At 42.2% G+C, this 16,879-nt stretch overlaps 1 protein-coding gene across 17 annotated transcripts in view; it reads left to right on the top strand.

Moving 5' to 3' along the window:
* The window catches only part of SYNE2 (spectrin repeat containing nuclear envelope protein 2), a 284,849-nt gene that overhangs the window by 259,860 nt on the left and 8,110 nt on the right, over positions 1-16,879 (top strand). For 13 of the 17 annotated variants that reach the window (XM_065593763.1, XM_065593775.1, XM_065593774.1 and 10 more), the window contains 9 exons: positions 5,837-6,024; positions 6,198-6,348; positions 7,251-7,433; positions 10,326-10,463; positions 11,658-11,852; positions 13,196-13,478; positions 13,834-13,902; positions 14,736-14,875; positions 15,786-15,921. In XM_065593763.1, coding sequence (XP_065449835.1) covers positions 5,837-6,024; positions 6,198-6,348; positions 7,251-7,433; positions 10,326-10,463; positions 11,658-11,852; positions 13,196-13,478; positions 13,834-13,902; positions 14,736-14,875; positions 15,786-15,921 — 1,483 coding nt within the window. Of the gene's footprint in view, positions 1-5,836; positions 6,025-6,197; positions 6,349-7,250; positions 7,434-10,325; positions 10,464-11,657; positions 11,853-13,195; positions 13,479-13,833; positions 13,903-14,735; positions 14,876-15,785; positions 15,922-16,879 lie in introns of those variants that run through there. The other 4 variants (XM_065593765.1, XM_065593767.1, XM_065593766.1 and 1 more) reach the window with 4 other exon arrangements.

Below are 16,879 nucleotides of genomic sequence, written 5' to 3'. Positions count from 1 at the left end.
TATTAGACCATCTTCTATTGGTGAGAGAGAGAGAAGCTTTTGAGCCACACAGAGCTCTTCTTCAGGTCTGGGAATGGTACTCCCAATGTTACAGCAAAATGCAAGGTGGAATTAATTGTTTAGCATGAATAGCACATATTGTAAGGGACCACTCAAGGTATCTCTTGTCTGAACAGTGTCCGTTCAGTCCATGATTTTTAGTGTCTAGCAAAGTAATGAATTTAAGCTCCCAGGCTCATCTTTTGAAATTGTTTTGCAGGTGATTTTTTTGTCTTTTATCATTTTTCTGAGAAAAAGTCAAAAGCACTCTATCACCTGTGCGTGAACACTTTTCACAAAATGATCACTCTATATCTGACCTACCAGTCCTCATCCTCAAAAGAAAACGACAATACTTTCAAAAGATGAGGCTGGGAGTTTAAATTCGTTACTCTTCTAGTCACTAAAAATCATGGATTGAACAGAGACACTGGATTTATGGCTTATTACAACAATCTCTAACTCACTAGCCCCCTCTTTTTGTCCTGTGACTGCATAGGTATTAATGGGCCACTCTATCTTGAATGGTCTCTTACGGTATGTGCTAACTATTTATGCTAAGCAATCTGTTCCACCTTGCATTTTGCTGTGACACTGCGAGTACCTTTCTCAGACCTGAAGAAGAAAGAGCCCTTTGTGGCTCGAAAGCTTGTCTCTCTCATCAACAGAAGTTGGTCCTGTAAAAGAGAAATCCTCACCCACCTTGTCTCTCTAATATCCTGAGACTGATCTGGTTACAATACACTGCACTTAACCGAGTATTTTTGAGACACTTTATAGCAGGGTTCAGAGTAGCAGCCGTGTTAGTCTGTATCTGCAAAAAGAACAGGAGTACTTGTGGCACCTTAGAGACTAACAAATTTATTAGAGCATAAGCTTTCGTGGACTACAGCCCACTTCTTCGGATGCATCCGAAGAAGTGGGCTGTAGTCCACGAAAGCTTATGCTCTAATAAATTTGTTAGTCTTTAAGGTGCCACAAGTACTCCTGTTCTTTTTATAGCAGGGGTAGGCAACCTATGGCACGCGTGCCAAAGGCGGCACGCGAGCTGATTTTCAGCGGCACTCACGCTGCCCAGGTCCTGGCCACCGGTCCGGTGGGATCTGCATTTCAATTTAATTTTAAATGAAGCTTCTTAAACATTTTAAAAACCTTAATTTACTTTACATACAACAATAGTTTAGTTATATATTATAGACTTATAGAAAGAGACCTTTTAAAAACGTTAAAATGTATTACTGGCATGCGAAACCTTACATCAGAGTGAATAAATGAAGACTCGGCACACCACTTCTGAAAGGTTGCCGACCCCTGCTTTATAGGGATTTAAAACTTAGAGAATGTTTTTGAAATTTAAATATTGTAGAAACAAACAAAAAACTCATAAAATCCTTTCCCGCCTTCCAGTACTGTAGTGCATTAAGCAATGTGACTACACCTCTCTCTTGTTGTTTGTTCTCTTATCCTCTTCCTCTTTGGATGAGGCTTTGCTCGGTTATAGACAGCAGATGCTTCAGGGCTAGACAGTGACGTAGGGCTTGTCTATCCTGGCAATTTACAGCACTGCAACTTTCTCGCTCAGGGGTGTGAAAAAACATTTCCTTGAGCGCAGCAAGTTTCAGCGCTGTAAAGCGCCAGTGTAGACAGTGCACCAGCGCTGAGAGCTGCACCTCTCGTGGAGGTAGGGTTTTTTTTAGAGCCCTGGGAAAGCTCCCTCCTAGCACGCTGCCGCGACCACACAAGCCACATTTAAAGCACTGCAGCGCTTTTACCATTGCCAGTGTAGACTAGCCCTTAGACTGTGCCCATGCACAGGAGCGAGGGATAGAGTGAACCTCTCTGCACGGAGTACCTTGACCCGTACCTGCTTGCTTCCCCCAGGGCAGATAGGCAGGAATTCCTCACAGGAACGGGCAGGGCCTTAACAAAGCTGCTAGTACAGCTGAGTTGATTTTGGGAGGCAGGGCAGAGGTGGCATTACTGCACTCACCCGCTTGTGCATGGGAGAAGCAGGGAGGGGACTGTGGTTCAGAGGAGTGTCACTGAGTCCCAACACCTCCTGAGGCTACTGCTGGAGCAGTGCAATTTATGCATCATCACCCCTTGCTTGGGGCTGTGCCTAAAGGCACAATCTAGGCTGAAGTGTCTGCACAAACAGATTAAAAATACCTGCCGCTGTGGGACAACAGGTCCTACGACTTAACTCTGACCACCACCATAATAGGGGCATTTATAGTTTACCCTAAAACTTTTAGGGCTAAACTTTCCAAAAGTGGAGACTTACAGGCCTGCCTGCAAACAACATGCATGGCTGCTTAAGCGCTTCCTCCCCACCCCACTGTCTGTCCCTTTGTCTGAGAAAAATGACTGTGACTAATCCAGATATGAGAGCTCTGTTCCCTGTGGAATTATTTGAGCTTCCTTTCCACAGAGCTCAACACAGCACTTCAGGAGAAGTTACCGTCAGGGTCAGACTCACCCTTCGCAGAGGTAGTGGGCCTGGTTCCCATTGACTTCAGTGGGAGGAGCTGCGCATGCAGGCAGCAGCAAGGGTGGCCTTTGGCTCCCAGTGTTTAATGGTTAATCTGCAATGGTAACGGTTCTGTAAATAACAAGTAATTATTTCCCCCTCATTCAAACCTTTTAGCTTCCATAGGCTGTGATAAATTATGCTCAGCTGACACCCTAGACAGCTCCTCCTGGGAGCAGAAAACAGAGACTTGGGACACAAAAGAATTGTGTCCGAATTAATTTATTTTTACTATGGCCATTCAGACTTCAGCTGCAAAGATACATTATTTACTCCTCAGAGTCCTATAGAATAAGCTACTGTTTGATTGCTTGGATTTCATTTTAAACAAAGAAGTCTGAGACACCGCTAGCCTCCTCCTGCTGTAACCTTTTAAACACACTGGATATGGCAAGGTAGGGCTCACTCTAAATAGCTCAAAGCAGAACGCCTTTCACTAAGCTTTGCTTGTTGCAGTCACATAGGGGTTTGAAAAGATCTTCCTTGGTTTTATTTCAAAAAATATTTTGATGGATACAGCTAATGGTGAGGAATATGTCTTAATGGATTCTTTTATGTTGGACATCCTTGATCACAAAGGTGCTATGTATGCTGTCTTGAATAACTGTTAATTCTAAAACTCTGGGTAATTGTTTGCAGGCGGAGATGCTTTTATAACATGTTTCATTCATCTACAGGTTGAAGATTGCAACATAAGGCATTCTGTTTAAGATTTAAAATACAAATTAAAGATGTCTCAGTATTGCAGGAGGAGTCCAGCATTGTAGGGCCAGTTAAATAATTAAGTCTAATAAACTTTGAGCAATGAAGTGAGGAGTTTTTTGTTCTGTATGCATGTTTTCTGCCTCATCATTTAGTGTGTTTTAGTGTGTTTGTCTTGCCACCTTAATGAGATTTAACATCATTTTAATTAAGCAGTTCTGATAGCAGCAAGGATTCTGACTGAAGTTATTATATGAACCAAAACATAACAGATAATAACAATACTTTGGTAGTATCAGCAAGACACTTTTGCATTAATAGAATAGTTTTTGTACTCTGTGGGCAAGATTCTGATCACGGTTACACCAATGTAAGTAAGTCCAGAGTAACATCCCTCAAGTCAGTCGTAGAGTTACAGCAGCGTAACAGAAAGTGGAATCTGTCCCTATGTACAGGCCGCAGATTCAAAAGACAAATATCTTCTTGCGTAGAGAGAACAGCCTAGAATCCATAGTAACCTATTTAAATCCTGTGCTGGATCTTCTTTTAGCATCTGTATAAGGATTACTGCTCTTGCTTTCCAGAAGCTCCAGAACTACCAGGCAAAAGTAACAGAGAACCAAAGAACAGCTGAGCTGTCCGCGAACAGGAAGACTGTAACAATACACATTGCAATCAGTCAGAAAAACACGTGTTAGATTTTGACACTCGTGTTGAGCAGTATGTTACTCTGGGCTAGACGGTGATTCACACAGAGGAGTAAGACACCTCCCCACCACTCCTTATACCTCTACCTTGCTCTTGGTCCAGGTGGATAGGAGTAAGTAAGGCTAATTGTCTGCTTACTCCCTCCATGGAGTGGGAGATTAGGGACAGGACAGAGCCTTGCCTCCACTTCCCCACCCTCCACGCACAAAAGCTGAGCTACTGCGGGAATGGGAGGATAGTAATAAACTGCTGGTATAGGCCAACAACAGATTACTACACCCCCAGTGGCAAGGAGGAATCAGGGTAGAATTGTTACTCAAAGTGGTGATTCAGCACAAAGGTACTACTGGGATAGCCAGCTTGTGTATCACCCCCCTTGCCTAAAGTCACAGTCTAGCCCTCTGTGAATAGTCCCATTGAAATCAATGGTGCTTCTCAAGGAGTAACTCACGGGTAGTGTGAATAAGGGTGGCAGAATCTGGCCCAAGAGGTTCAAGTCACATTTGACATTCTTCTCTATATGATTAGATAACAAACTAGACAGATTTGAATTTTAGCAAGATACATACAAAACTCTGGCATTAGTTGGTTCTAGCAGCCTCAGAAAGAAACCTCTGTGAGTAGTACGGATGATGCCATAAATCATTATCAATAGCAGCAGCTTTTCATTAACTCCAAGGATATTTCTTTTTATGTAAAATACTCTATATACTTTAACTTTGGTCATTTATGGCTTAGTTCTGCTTTCAGGTACACATGCTACTCTCGCTTAGATCAGCCAGTGGGGTTTTGGTCCTTTTGTGCTAACATTTTGAAGTTAAACTGTTCGTCTTTTATTAATTCCTGAGAGCATCTTCCTTTAAGTCCTTGTGTTCTTCTCTATTCCTGTGGGTTCTCCCTGGGCTGTAAAATCAAGAACAAAACCAGCGATGGATTTCTTGTTCAGGAGTGCTGGTGGAATTGGCATTACCATTTAATGGGATTTCCCATTGACATTGTTTGCTTGTGTTGCAATAAAGTTCCAACAGAGTCATTGCATCTTCAGTAGAGGAGCCAGGAAGAGGTCATAAAAAATGTAAACGTGGTTAATATTAAATGGTATTTCCCAAGTCCCTAGGGTTGCATGGGGTGGCTTTTTAATAGCATTTCAGATGATGTTTTCTTCTCTGACCCTGCACTTTGGATATCTATTGCACATTCAGCATTTATTGCATTGGTCTCAATAGGAGTTGCACATATGGGATAAGTGTCACATATGCAATGGAAGTACAGACCCTGGAGAAGAAAATGCATAGTGCAGATTGGACAAGAGAACTTTACTTTGCATTTTTAAATGATACCATGGAGTAGATGATCCCAGAGGGAGAAACTGAAAATTTGCAGATGTGACTCTTTGGTGTGTGCCACTCTTCTGCAGTTTGTGATATTACCAGAGTGACGTGAATTATACTCTTGCATTCACTGAGGTTATGAATTATCCTGTGTATTCACCGCTATAGTTTATACTGGAATAAGCCAAGAAGGAGATGCTGTCTGATACTGTAAAAACAAATGCATTTGTCTTTACATATTTACAATGTAGAATGTGTGGTTTGGATTTTGAATGTGTATTATACTTGTCCAAATTATTAATGAAGATATTGGACTTTCACTGAGAAATTAAATGGGGAAGAATGCACTTTCTCATGACAGCTCTCTGATCTCTTCTTTCAGTTTGTCATTTGTTCAACACATTCTGGAAGTCCTTTCATTAAAACTAAAATTGCATCACTCTTCTCTGTCCGTTACAACCTATTACAAGGGAATGTATATGTTTAATTGCTTGTTAATTAAACTATTTTTATTTCCTAATCACAGGATCTGCAACGAGACATTGAGCAGCACAGTGAAGGGGTAGAATCTGTGTTTAATATCTGTGAAAAGTTGCTGAGCGATTCAGATGCATGTGCTAATGAGACGGAATGTGACTCCATCCAGCAGACTACCAGGAGTCTGGACAGACGGTGGAGAAACATTTGTTCCATGTCTATGGAGAGGCGAATGAAGTGAGTCCTTTTCTGACACGTCTAGGACGTGTATGTAACTGTGCGAGATTTCAGGGAATTTTGTTGCATTCTACATGAACCAAATTTTGAAGAGAAAAGCAAAAATTGTTGCGACGTGATTGGCAAGCTTGTGATAAAACCGAGCCTTTCTTCCCTCTCACCCCCCAACTCAGAATTGAGGAAACCTGGCGCCTGTGGCAGAAGTTTTTGGATGACTATTCTCGCTTTGAAGACTGGTTGAAATCAGCCGAAAGGACAGCAGCTTATCCCAACTCTTCCGAAGTTTTATACACAAATGCCAAAGAGGAGCTGAAGAAGTTTGAGGTGAACACTTTTCATTTCAGCTATTGATGTTTCACAGACATCATGTGTGCTTATTGAGAATACTGATTCTTGCACATATAAAGCACCTTTCATCTGAGCCTCTCAAAGCTCTTTAGAGACTTCACAGCTCCTCTCCGAGATACGGGAATACGCTTAAACCCATCTTTCAGATAGGCCAACGGAGGGACAGAGAGGTTAAATAACTTCCCCAGCATTAGGCAGCAAGTCAGTGACAGAGCTGGGAACAGAATCCAACATTCCTGATACTTATCTGCTCTAACCAGAGGTGGTACTAGCCCATTGTGGTGCCTAAGCAGGAATATTCTGGGGGGCCCCAACACATGCTAATAATTAATAGGGGCTCCCTTGAGCAGCTTGGGGCTCTAAGCAATTGCTTACTCTGCTTATGCCTAGCACTGGCTCTGGCTCTAACAAATAGACTGTGCCCTTGTATTAGTTCCTGGGGCCAGTGTTTGAACTGCTTTTAGACACATTTTCTCCAAGCAGTTGATGATCCTCTAAACAGTCCTTAATAGTAGATTATTAAAAGCTACATTTTATTTGCTCGTGTAAGTCAGTTGTTTGTTTTGCTTATAAAAGTCTAAGAGATTGCCAGCTATTATATACTACATTTATTTTGGATGTGATCATTTATTTCCAATTGGACAAGAAACTGTAATAGACTAAATTGTGTAAGTAGGACAAATTGCGTATGTGCTCTCACGTCCTGTGACTTCAGTGGGGAGCTGTGAACACACGTCTGAGGGCAGGTTGTGGTGATAAAACATAATCCTGGTTTTGATTGATTTTGAGGATCTGATTTTTCTGTTCCGTGATTGCAGTATTTTATCGATCCTTTCTCCGAAGTGCAAAGGAATACGATTACTAAATTTGCATTACAGGCATTTCAACGACAAATTCATGAGCGACTCACTCAGCTGGAGCTAATCAATAAACAATATAGGCGGCTTGCCCGGGAGAATCGTACAGATTCAGCCAGCAAGCTGAAACAGATGGTACATGAAGGCAACCAGCGCTGGGACAATCTCCAGAAACGGGTTGCTGCCATTCTAAGAAGACTGAAGGTAATTGCAGGGTGTTGTGAGGGTTAGTGTAAAGCACTGTGAGGCCCATGTAGAAATAACACTACCTAAGTGCAAAGTTGTTATGAGAATGCTCATCTCTACAGTTAGATTTTGCATTTATAAATGCAAAACCCAAAGTTTATGTAAGGAACAATAAGGCTGGAACACAAACCAGCAAAATCAAAGACAGCTCAAGCTAAGGTTGAACATTTGCCCCAGGTTCTCTGCTGCGCGGGATTTCCACTTAGTGCAACAGAAGATAAGGGATGCCATCAGGCAGCCTGTTATAGCTCCGATTTTCAGGGTGGAATCTGGTGCTCTAATCTACCCAAGGTGGCAGTGGTTCCCTAGGGACAGCTGTGCTCCTGGCACACCCTACCCCACCTCTGACACTCCTGCAACCAGGGCTGGGGGGAAAGGGCTTGGCACAGGAGTCAGGTACAAGAAGCTGGCCTTTGTTCTTAACTAGAACTAAATATGGAGACATGGATAAAGTTATCCCAAGAAAGTCTGTCAATCCAAACTGGGATGCTGCAGTCATAAGAACATAACATAAGAATGGCCATACTGAGTCAGACCCAAGGTCTATTTAGCCCTGTCTTCTGACAGTGACCAATGCTAGGTGCCCAGGGGGAATGAACAGAACAGGTAATCATCAAGTGATCCATCCTGTCACCCATTCCCAGCTTTTGGCAAACAGAGACTAGTGACACCATCCCTGCCCATCTTGGCTAATAGCCATTGATGGACCTATCCTCCATGAATTTATCTAGTTCTTTTTTGAACCCTAGTCTTGGCCTTCACAACATCCTCTGGCAAAGAGTGCCACAGGTTGACTGTGCATTGTGTGAAGAAATACTTCCTTTTGTTTTTTTCAGTAAAGTGCAACCAGAGAGAATGCAGCAAGGTGTGTAAGTTACCAATCAGTGCTTGAGGGCACCTCATAGGGAGGCCATTTGGTGGCATTTATCCTTAACAAATAGATTGGCTTTAACCAGCGCTGCTGGAAGGTGAAGAGTAGGGGAGTAATAGGCAATATTTTGGAGAGCACATCTTTCACCCCTCCCCCAGGTAGTACTGCTCCTGTTCTGCCTCTCTTCTGACCCAGCACCCTTCTGTGGCTGTGTTCATGGTACATGATGCGCTTTGCTTAACTTCTGCCAGAGTTTGAGAGACTTTACTTTGACTTCTTCATTTGCCTTATGAACCAGTCCTCAGGTGACCTATGCTGAGTGGCAATCCTGATGCTAAACAAGGCTCCGGGGGCTGCTGCACAAAATATAGGCTTGCTGGGGGCCTGCTGTGTCATAAATAGGGCTTTTCATGGCTAAAGCATAAGCACATTTTACACAGAATACACCTCCCTAGCTTAACCACATCCCTTTTTGCTTTGAACTCCCTCACACCTACTATTGGGGTAATTTCAGCACTGGAGTAAGTAGGTGCATCTCTTCTAACTTAATTGGAATTGCACCTATCTGTTCCAAGACTGAATATAACTCTGTGCCTTTCTGAATTTAGAGGGCAACGTCCTGAGGTTCAACTGAATTGCACAGAGTGGGGCTGGGGTGCAAAAGAAGCTTAAAGTTCTCTCCCTAGATCCTGGTGTAGTGTTGTACAAGGCCGCTGTAATTTATGCTGGTTTGTGACAGACCCAAAGGGTTGAAAATGTCCGAGTTATGGTGAAGGGGCATACTGGCCACACCCTTTTCTTCGACCAGACCTCCTTTTTCCTGCAACGTGAGCCACAGTGGAGGGGAGCAGCAAAAGAGTATCGGGCTCGTTCTAATACTTAGGTAATCCTCTCTGAGCTGGTTAAACTGACTTCAGGGCTCAAATACCTGTGCTGTGGCCTGGAAAAGCTAGTCACAGCCACCTCACCCTCCCTGATTGCACTAACCTTGTTATCTCCATACTGATTTATACCTGCCTCTGGAGTTTTCCATTACTTGCATCTGAAGAAGTGAGGTTCTTACCCACGAAAGCTTATGCTCCCAATACTTCTGTTAGTCTCAAAGGTGCCACAAGACCCTCTGTTGCTTTTTACAGATTCAGACTAACACGGCTACCCCTCTGATACTTGAGCCCAATTTATGATATAGCAAGTTCCCAGCAAGCGCTAGGAAGAAAAATAAATCCCCCAAAATCAGCAGATCTGACTGTAACCAAGCAAAGGGAGGAAACCTGCAGTTAGAAGGTGTCATTTGTACTCTTTTACCTAATCTCTCTTCAGTATATTTATTGTTTGGGAGCTATTTAGCAGGCTATGATGGAGAAAGCTCCTCTTTTGATATCCACCCAGGTGGGAGACAGCAGGAAGTAGAACAAATTTATACAAATGGTTTTAACACCAAATGGCATGATAATTACACTTGAGAATATTTCCACATTCCAGCTAATTAATCATTTTGCTAATTTTGATGATTAATTTTAATTAGAGATGGGACTTGTTTCCTTTATCTAAACTAGCTGCTAAAGTCAGCAGCAAAAACAACTAAGCCCTAGTCTAAACACAGTTTTTGTACTGGCAGAACTATGTGGATTAGGGGTGTGGATTTTTTTATTTTTTTACCAGTATAGTTATACCAGGACACCCCCCTAATGTGGGTGTAGTTATACTGGTATAAAGGTGCTTTATATTCATATACCTCGTTCCCCTTCCTGTGTGGCATAAACACCTTTATATCAGTATAACAGTGTCTGTGCTAGCAGGGGTTGTACTCTTTAAGTATACCCAACTTAGACTATCTCTGGTGGGTAGACAAGGCCTTAAACACGTCTATTTAAAATGAACAGCAATTCTGAAAGAAAATGCCAGTTTTAAAATGCTCCTATGACAATCTTTATTCAGTAACTGAACTAATAATGTACAGCTGCCCTTTTCTTATTCAGTACTTCACCAACCAGAGAGATGAGTTTGAGGGAACAAGGGAAAGCATTCTTGTGTGGCTCACAGAAATGGACCTTCAGCTGACAAATGTGGAACACTTCTCAGAGAGTAACTTTGATGACAAAATGCGGCAATTAAACGTATGTATCATTCAAAATAGCTGTTTTACAGAACAAAGATGATAATGTCAGTCTATAGTCTATTGATAATGCGTGCCAGTTATCTATGGACAAATTTCATGACAACATACATTATGTCCATCAGATCATATTTGTTATAGGATCAGTAAACTTTAAAAAAATAATTGGACAATTCAACATAAAAAATACTTTCTATAAACTGTAAGTTCAGTTTTCAGAGTCTTCAATTCTATCTTTCCATTCCCCCTTACAACGTAGTGTCAATGACAGTTATATTAAACTTGAAAGATAGCTTAAATCTGGGTAAACATAAACAGCAATCACTAAAGAGCTGTATACCTAAAATCAAAATTTAGAATCCGTTAGCCAACTTGAAGATAGGTCCAGTTCTGTAATATTATTATCTCCCATGAGGATTTTTAATACAATGTAGCATATTTGGGAGGTGTATTCTTTGAAAATTTCAATCACGCACATGTATACTAGGTTTTGTGACATTCCTTCAGGAAGGTATTAATTCTTTGCTACATGAATAATTAAGTTGATTTTCCTTTCAGCAGTACTCTTCTGTCCTTCCCCCATAACACATTCTTGTTGTTCCACAGCATATATTCAGTTTATATATGTGCAAAAAGTTCAAAAGGTGACTTAGTGGCAAGGGGGACGTGATGGTTCAAGTTACCTAAGGTCACTTGTTCAAGCTAATGGTGACCAGAAGTTTTTGCCATCTATTTCAATAGCAAAGATGGAATGCACTCAGGTTTTAGTGGCTAGGTCCCTACATCACAAATACAGTCATTGGTACCGGGGTGCTTACTGGAAGGCTTTGCGTAGGCATGAGGAATAGCCTACTCTTTCACACATTTGAGGTACATCAACTGGATAATGTGGGCAAGTTTGAATCGCTATTGCCTGTGCTGTTCCTGTTGCATGGATGGAAAACTTCACTTTGTGCTAATTTCAATCAGCCCCTAAATTCACACAGTAAATTCACTCACACAACTTTTACTAGCAAAACAAAAACCAAACCTTTACAGATGGTGGATAGAAAGCTATCTGCCAAAAGAAGATAGATGACTGTGCCCGTGTTCAGATTCCTTTCACTTTACAATGCTAGAACAGAAGGACAGCCTCAAGCACAGGCAAGAAAGAAACATTGCTTAAGTAACCATTTCTTATGTATGTTCAATATAGGGTTTCCAACAGGAAATAACCCTAAACACCAATAAGATCGATCAGCTAATAGTTTTTGGAGAGCAGCTGATTCAGAAGAGTGAGCCTTTGGATGCTACCCTGATTGAAGATGAGTTGGAGGAACTGCATAGATACTGTCAGGAAGTGTTTGGACGAGTCTCTCGATTCCACCAAAGATTAACTTCCAGGCATCCTGTAAGGGATAAGTATGATCTTGGTGCTTTGGCAGAGTGTTGATATGAAAATGAAATACTCATTGCGTAGCAGTAGCTGAGTAGCAGCATGGTCTTAATGCAGGGGTGGGCAGACTACATCCCGGGGCCGCATTCAGCCCTCCAGATGTTTTAATCTGGCCCTTCAGCTCCTGCTGGGGAGCGGGTTCCAGGGATTGCCCCGCTCCAGCCGGGGAGCGGGGTCAGGGACTTGCCTTGCTCCTCGCGGCTCCCAGAAGCAGCAGTATGTCCCCCTTCCGGTTCCTATGCATAGGGGCAGCCAGGGGGCTCTGCAGGCTGCTCCCGAAGTGCCGCCCCCGCAGTTCCCATTGGCCAGGAACTACAGCCAATGGGAGCTGCAAGGGTGGCGCCTGCGGATGGGGCAGCGCACAGAGCTGCCTGGCTGTGCCTCTGCGAAGGAGCCAGAGGGGTGGGACATGCCGCTGCTTCTGGGAGCTGCTTGAGATAGGGCACCCCAGAGCCTGCACCCCTGACCCTCTCCCGTGCCCCCTCCCGCCCTCCAAATCCCTCAGTCCTAGCCCAGAGCACCCTCCGGCACCCTCAGCCCCACCCCAGAGCGCTCAATCCTAGCCCACGCCATCTTAATGGATTGAGTGCAGAGGGGTCAGGAATTCCTCAGTAATAATTCCAGCTTTGCCACTCATTTTTTATTTGTCAAGAGACAAGACCAATCACAGGGATGTTGTGGGGCTTAATTAGTCAATAATGGTAAAGGGCTTGAAAATGTTCCATGCAGATTTTTGTACCAGTTTTTATTCCTTTTATTAGCTTCCATAACATTCCATCAACATTTTCTTTTGGATAATCACAATAGATTTATTTGTATCCCTGGTTTGTTCTTCACTGTCACTTGGGGGACTAACGCCAATCTTTACTTGTCAGTGGGAGCTATTAGCCAATGCTCAGTGTGTTTTGGCTCAAAAAGAAATACCATCTATTAAAAAGGACTTAATTAGTGGAGTAATGCTTCCCATTGTCCACCTGATGGTGCCACACTGGAACTGGCTACCCATTCTTGTTTGCAGAAGGGAGGCATCTCAGTGGTGATATGGGGAGGAGGGCTAAGTACTGTGCTGAGATAGAAGTTGTGGCTGCAGAAGAAAAGGAAGGGGAGAGAAGTGAGGATCTTCTCTGGGCTTTCCATCAGTTTAAGAACATACGGCAGGGACAGACCATCACAGACATCACGCTGATGTCTGCCTGCCACAAAAATAATCTTCTGCATTTCTCCACCTCTTACTGCGTCACTTGTTAAGTGACCTAGATCTATGTTCATTCATCACAATATAAAACATTTATTTTTAGGGGATAGAAGATGACAAAGATACATCTGAAAATGAGACAGATGCAGAAGACTCAAGAGAAATGCAAAATGATCCCTGGCATAAGAAAGCAATAAATGAGGTGCCTTCTTCTCAGCAGTCCCTTTGCCATCTTGTGTCCCCTGCACCAGCTCATGAAAGGTCAGGCTGTGAGACCCCTGTCAGTGTTGACTCCATCCCACTTGAATGGGATCACACAGGTGATGTAGGGGGCTCTTCCTCTCATGAGGATGAAGAAGAAGGAACATACTACAGTGCTCTCTCAGGTAAGAGCCAATAATCCCAGACATTTTTGTTTCAGTATAGCCACCTCCAGGACCCCTGAAGTGGCACTTGTTTGTTTGTTTGTTTGTTTTTAAATTTGTAATGGTACAAAAATGTGAGAGTTATTCAACTCTTCATCATATTGTCTGGACAAAAAGTTATTCAACTCTTCATCATATTGTCTAAACCAAACGAAGTTTTGAATGCCCCCCAAATTCTTTGTTTTCTAAAAATGTCTGATGAAAATAGTAATGAAGTTTTTCCTTTCAGTCAGTCAGTATTTCAGATGTTTCTATTTCATATTCAGTAAATATTGAATATTTGTCCAGTGAGGAAAATGACATTATTCTCTTTCAGATGTAGAAATCACTGAAAATCCTGAGGCATATCTTAAAATGACCACAAAAACTTTGAAAGCATCTTCTGGTAGGCACCTGCTAATGCATGTGTCTGAACATGGCAATCTCCCTGTGGCGCACGCTATATTCCTAAACCTGTTTCATATGTAACGTCTGATTTCCTGCCTTGTGTGGACACCATGTGCCATTGTGTCATGGTGTTTTTACGCTGCAGTAGAAACACATGTACATTACAAAGCATTCAAGAACATGCCATTTAGAATTTTCCTGTCAGATGCAGAGATGGTTAATGTGCATTTCATTATATTGATCCAAAATCTTTCAGCTCTTTCATGGTGGTTTGGTCTGGGTATTATTTTTTTTTCCTTGTTGATTGTAATCACCTATTTACTGAGACAGTAGTTTACTTTTGCAATTAAAAGCGGCACTTTAACTATCGCTTATCATTTTGCATTGTGTGTGACAGCCTTGGGCATGCCATCCGTTAAATCCCAAATGAGCATTCACTATTCTCTTCCAGTCAGGACAGGTCTATTCTTAACTCACTTGTCATGCATTGCAGCAAAATGATAGTATCATGGGAATAGGAACTTCACAAAACTACGGCGCAAACTTTTCTTTTCTTGTTTTAAATCATACTGCAGCCAAACATTTTCAGAAGAAAATAAAATGTCCCATAACTGCATGGCTGTCATTTCATTACCTTCTGGGTTACTGTTGACATTTTGCAAATGTGCATGCTTTGCAAGGAAAGCTGCAGAACTGTCATTTTGATGCCATCACTTGATGCCATATTCTTCAGAACACTTCTTAATTTATTTAAAAAGTAAATGCTTCACTACAGACTTGAGTGGCTCAGATTCAAGGTTTTTTAATTTATTTTATTTTTTTATGTGGCAGGAAAATCCATTTCAGAAGCTCTTACATGGCATTCCCCGGATAGCCCAGCCTGCAGAAAACATCAATACCACCAGGCAGAGATGGTGAGAAATGTGCGGTCTGGCAGCCCAGAGACAAGTACCCCATATAAACCAGGCTATGTGAGTTCCAGATCTGTGGACATTAATTCTAAGCAATTAAAGATTAATTAATTCCTGGAGACTCCAGGACTATCTTAGAAACTCTAGGTTCAAAGTATCCTTTCCCAGCGTGCAGGCTGGAAGAGGGGAAGGGGTCTGCCTAAACACAGCCTGCTACTCCTCCCATTTCTGGTCATTCAAAGAGCTGCCCTGATGGCAAAGAGGGAATTGCCAGGGTGACTGTGCCCAAGACAGCGGGGAAGCCAGAAGAGAGCTCATTCTTAGTGGTTAGTTTCCAGCAGTAGTGAAACTGGCAGCAGGTCTACCTTCATCTCCTTTTGGATTGCTTATTGTCCCTGTCTGCCAGCTCCCTGTCTTAGGGGGATTGGGCCATAGCCATCAATACTCTAGTTCTCATGGGAATGAGGCAGCACTGGGGCCAGGCTATTAATGGTTATTGTTAGAGTTGCTTGTTGTTAGTCCACCTCCATATTTTTTCTTATAGGAGCTCTTGACAAGTCTCAGTACCTAATGGAGTGAATGGAAATGCCACTGATACTAGATTTTATACAGTTGTTCAGAATCAGCTAATTTCTATCAATAAATCACTAGGGCCCAGATCTTCAAAGGTATATAAGCTCCTAAACTTCCACTGAAATCACTGGAAGTTACAAGCCTAAACACCTTTGAGGATCTGAACCTCTCACCAGATTAAGTGTCATTACTGTATTTCTGCCAGTAACTGTTTGCATATTTACCTGGTATACATAAAATACTGTTGCATAGAGATGGTGTTGGCCTGCTGCACCTTTATTAAGTGTAATTCTCAAAAACCTACACCCTACCACCTTTTATACTAATGTGCATGCAACTTGAAGGTTCATGGGCATTCACAGCATGTGAGTTTAATAAACCTATGAAATAATTCTAGGTTAAACCGCTAGTGTCTGCAAGCAGTGGGAGCACGGACAGTGTGAAAGAAGTATCTGCTATATTGAATGATGAAGAACCCCAAAATGAACAGGGGCTTGTGAGCATTGCAGCTGCAGAGAAGCAATCCGGTACAGGTAAAGATAAACAATGTAAAGAAATGAATAATGACTGTTATGAAATGGTTTATTATGTGACTCACAAGTTAATAAACCAAAGACAACATGACAGTGCACTTACATTGAGAACAGATGTACCACTGCTCTCCGAAAGGATGGATTTTGCTAACATTTGCTAAGCCTTCTTCTCACTTGACATTGTCTGACCTGTGTTTATTGCTGAATTCTCAGCCCTACTACTCAAGAGTTTCAGACTCATCATATACTTGACTTTTGTCTCCTTACTGATAAAAGTGAAATTGTTCCCATTCATTTCAGTGAGGTTCTAGCCACTTCAAGGGATTTTTAATCAGACTGTGAAAATTCTTCACTGAAGCCAAGAAGTATGTTACTTTGACTAAAACAAGATTGGCATAACTTGTTTTCTCAGTAACTTATACTCCAACCATTAAGGCAATAATGGTATATTACAGCTCCCATTTACATAAGCTCTTGATTAACCAAGGCTTGGTAATGTTTGCTACATTTTTCACTGTAGAGCAGGTCCATACAGAGACAGTTGAGCGGGCTCCCTTAACCTTACAAGACCGTGTTTTCTGGTCTCAGGTGTTTTCTGAGACCTTCATAAGATCAGGTGTGTACCGTAATTACAAACCTCCAGTAGAGTGACAGTGATAAATTGCAGCTATACCAACCATTTTATGCTGTGACTGCATCAATTCTCACACTTTGACCAGCATCAAGCCAGGTCACTGTGTGGATGGTAGATCTCCACGGCAGACCTACGTGCTATGGGAAGTGATGTTGGTGATTGAGTGGTTTGGCACTCTTTCTTCTCAGTCAGCACAGAAGCAATTACCCCAACATGGTTTTATGTAGCACTATGCATAATGCCTCTTTCAGATGATACATAAAACTTGGCCATTTGTATTTACTTTGGTGGTTAATCCTGTTGTTTCTGCCAAATTCAGTCTGG

Source organism: Chrysemys picta, chromosome 4, assembly GCF_011386835.1.
Source record: "Chrysemys picta bellii isolate R12L10 chromosome 4, ASM1138683v2, whole genome shotgun sequence".
NCBI classification, from domain to species: Eukaryota; Metazoa; Chordata; order Testudines; family Emydidae; genus Chrysemys; species Chrysemys picta.
This window is presented reverse-complemented; position numbering and strand designations above follow the sequence as displayed.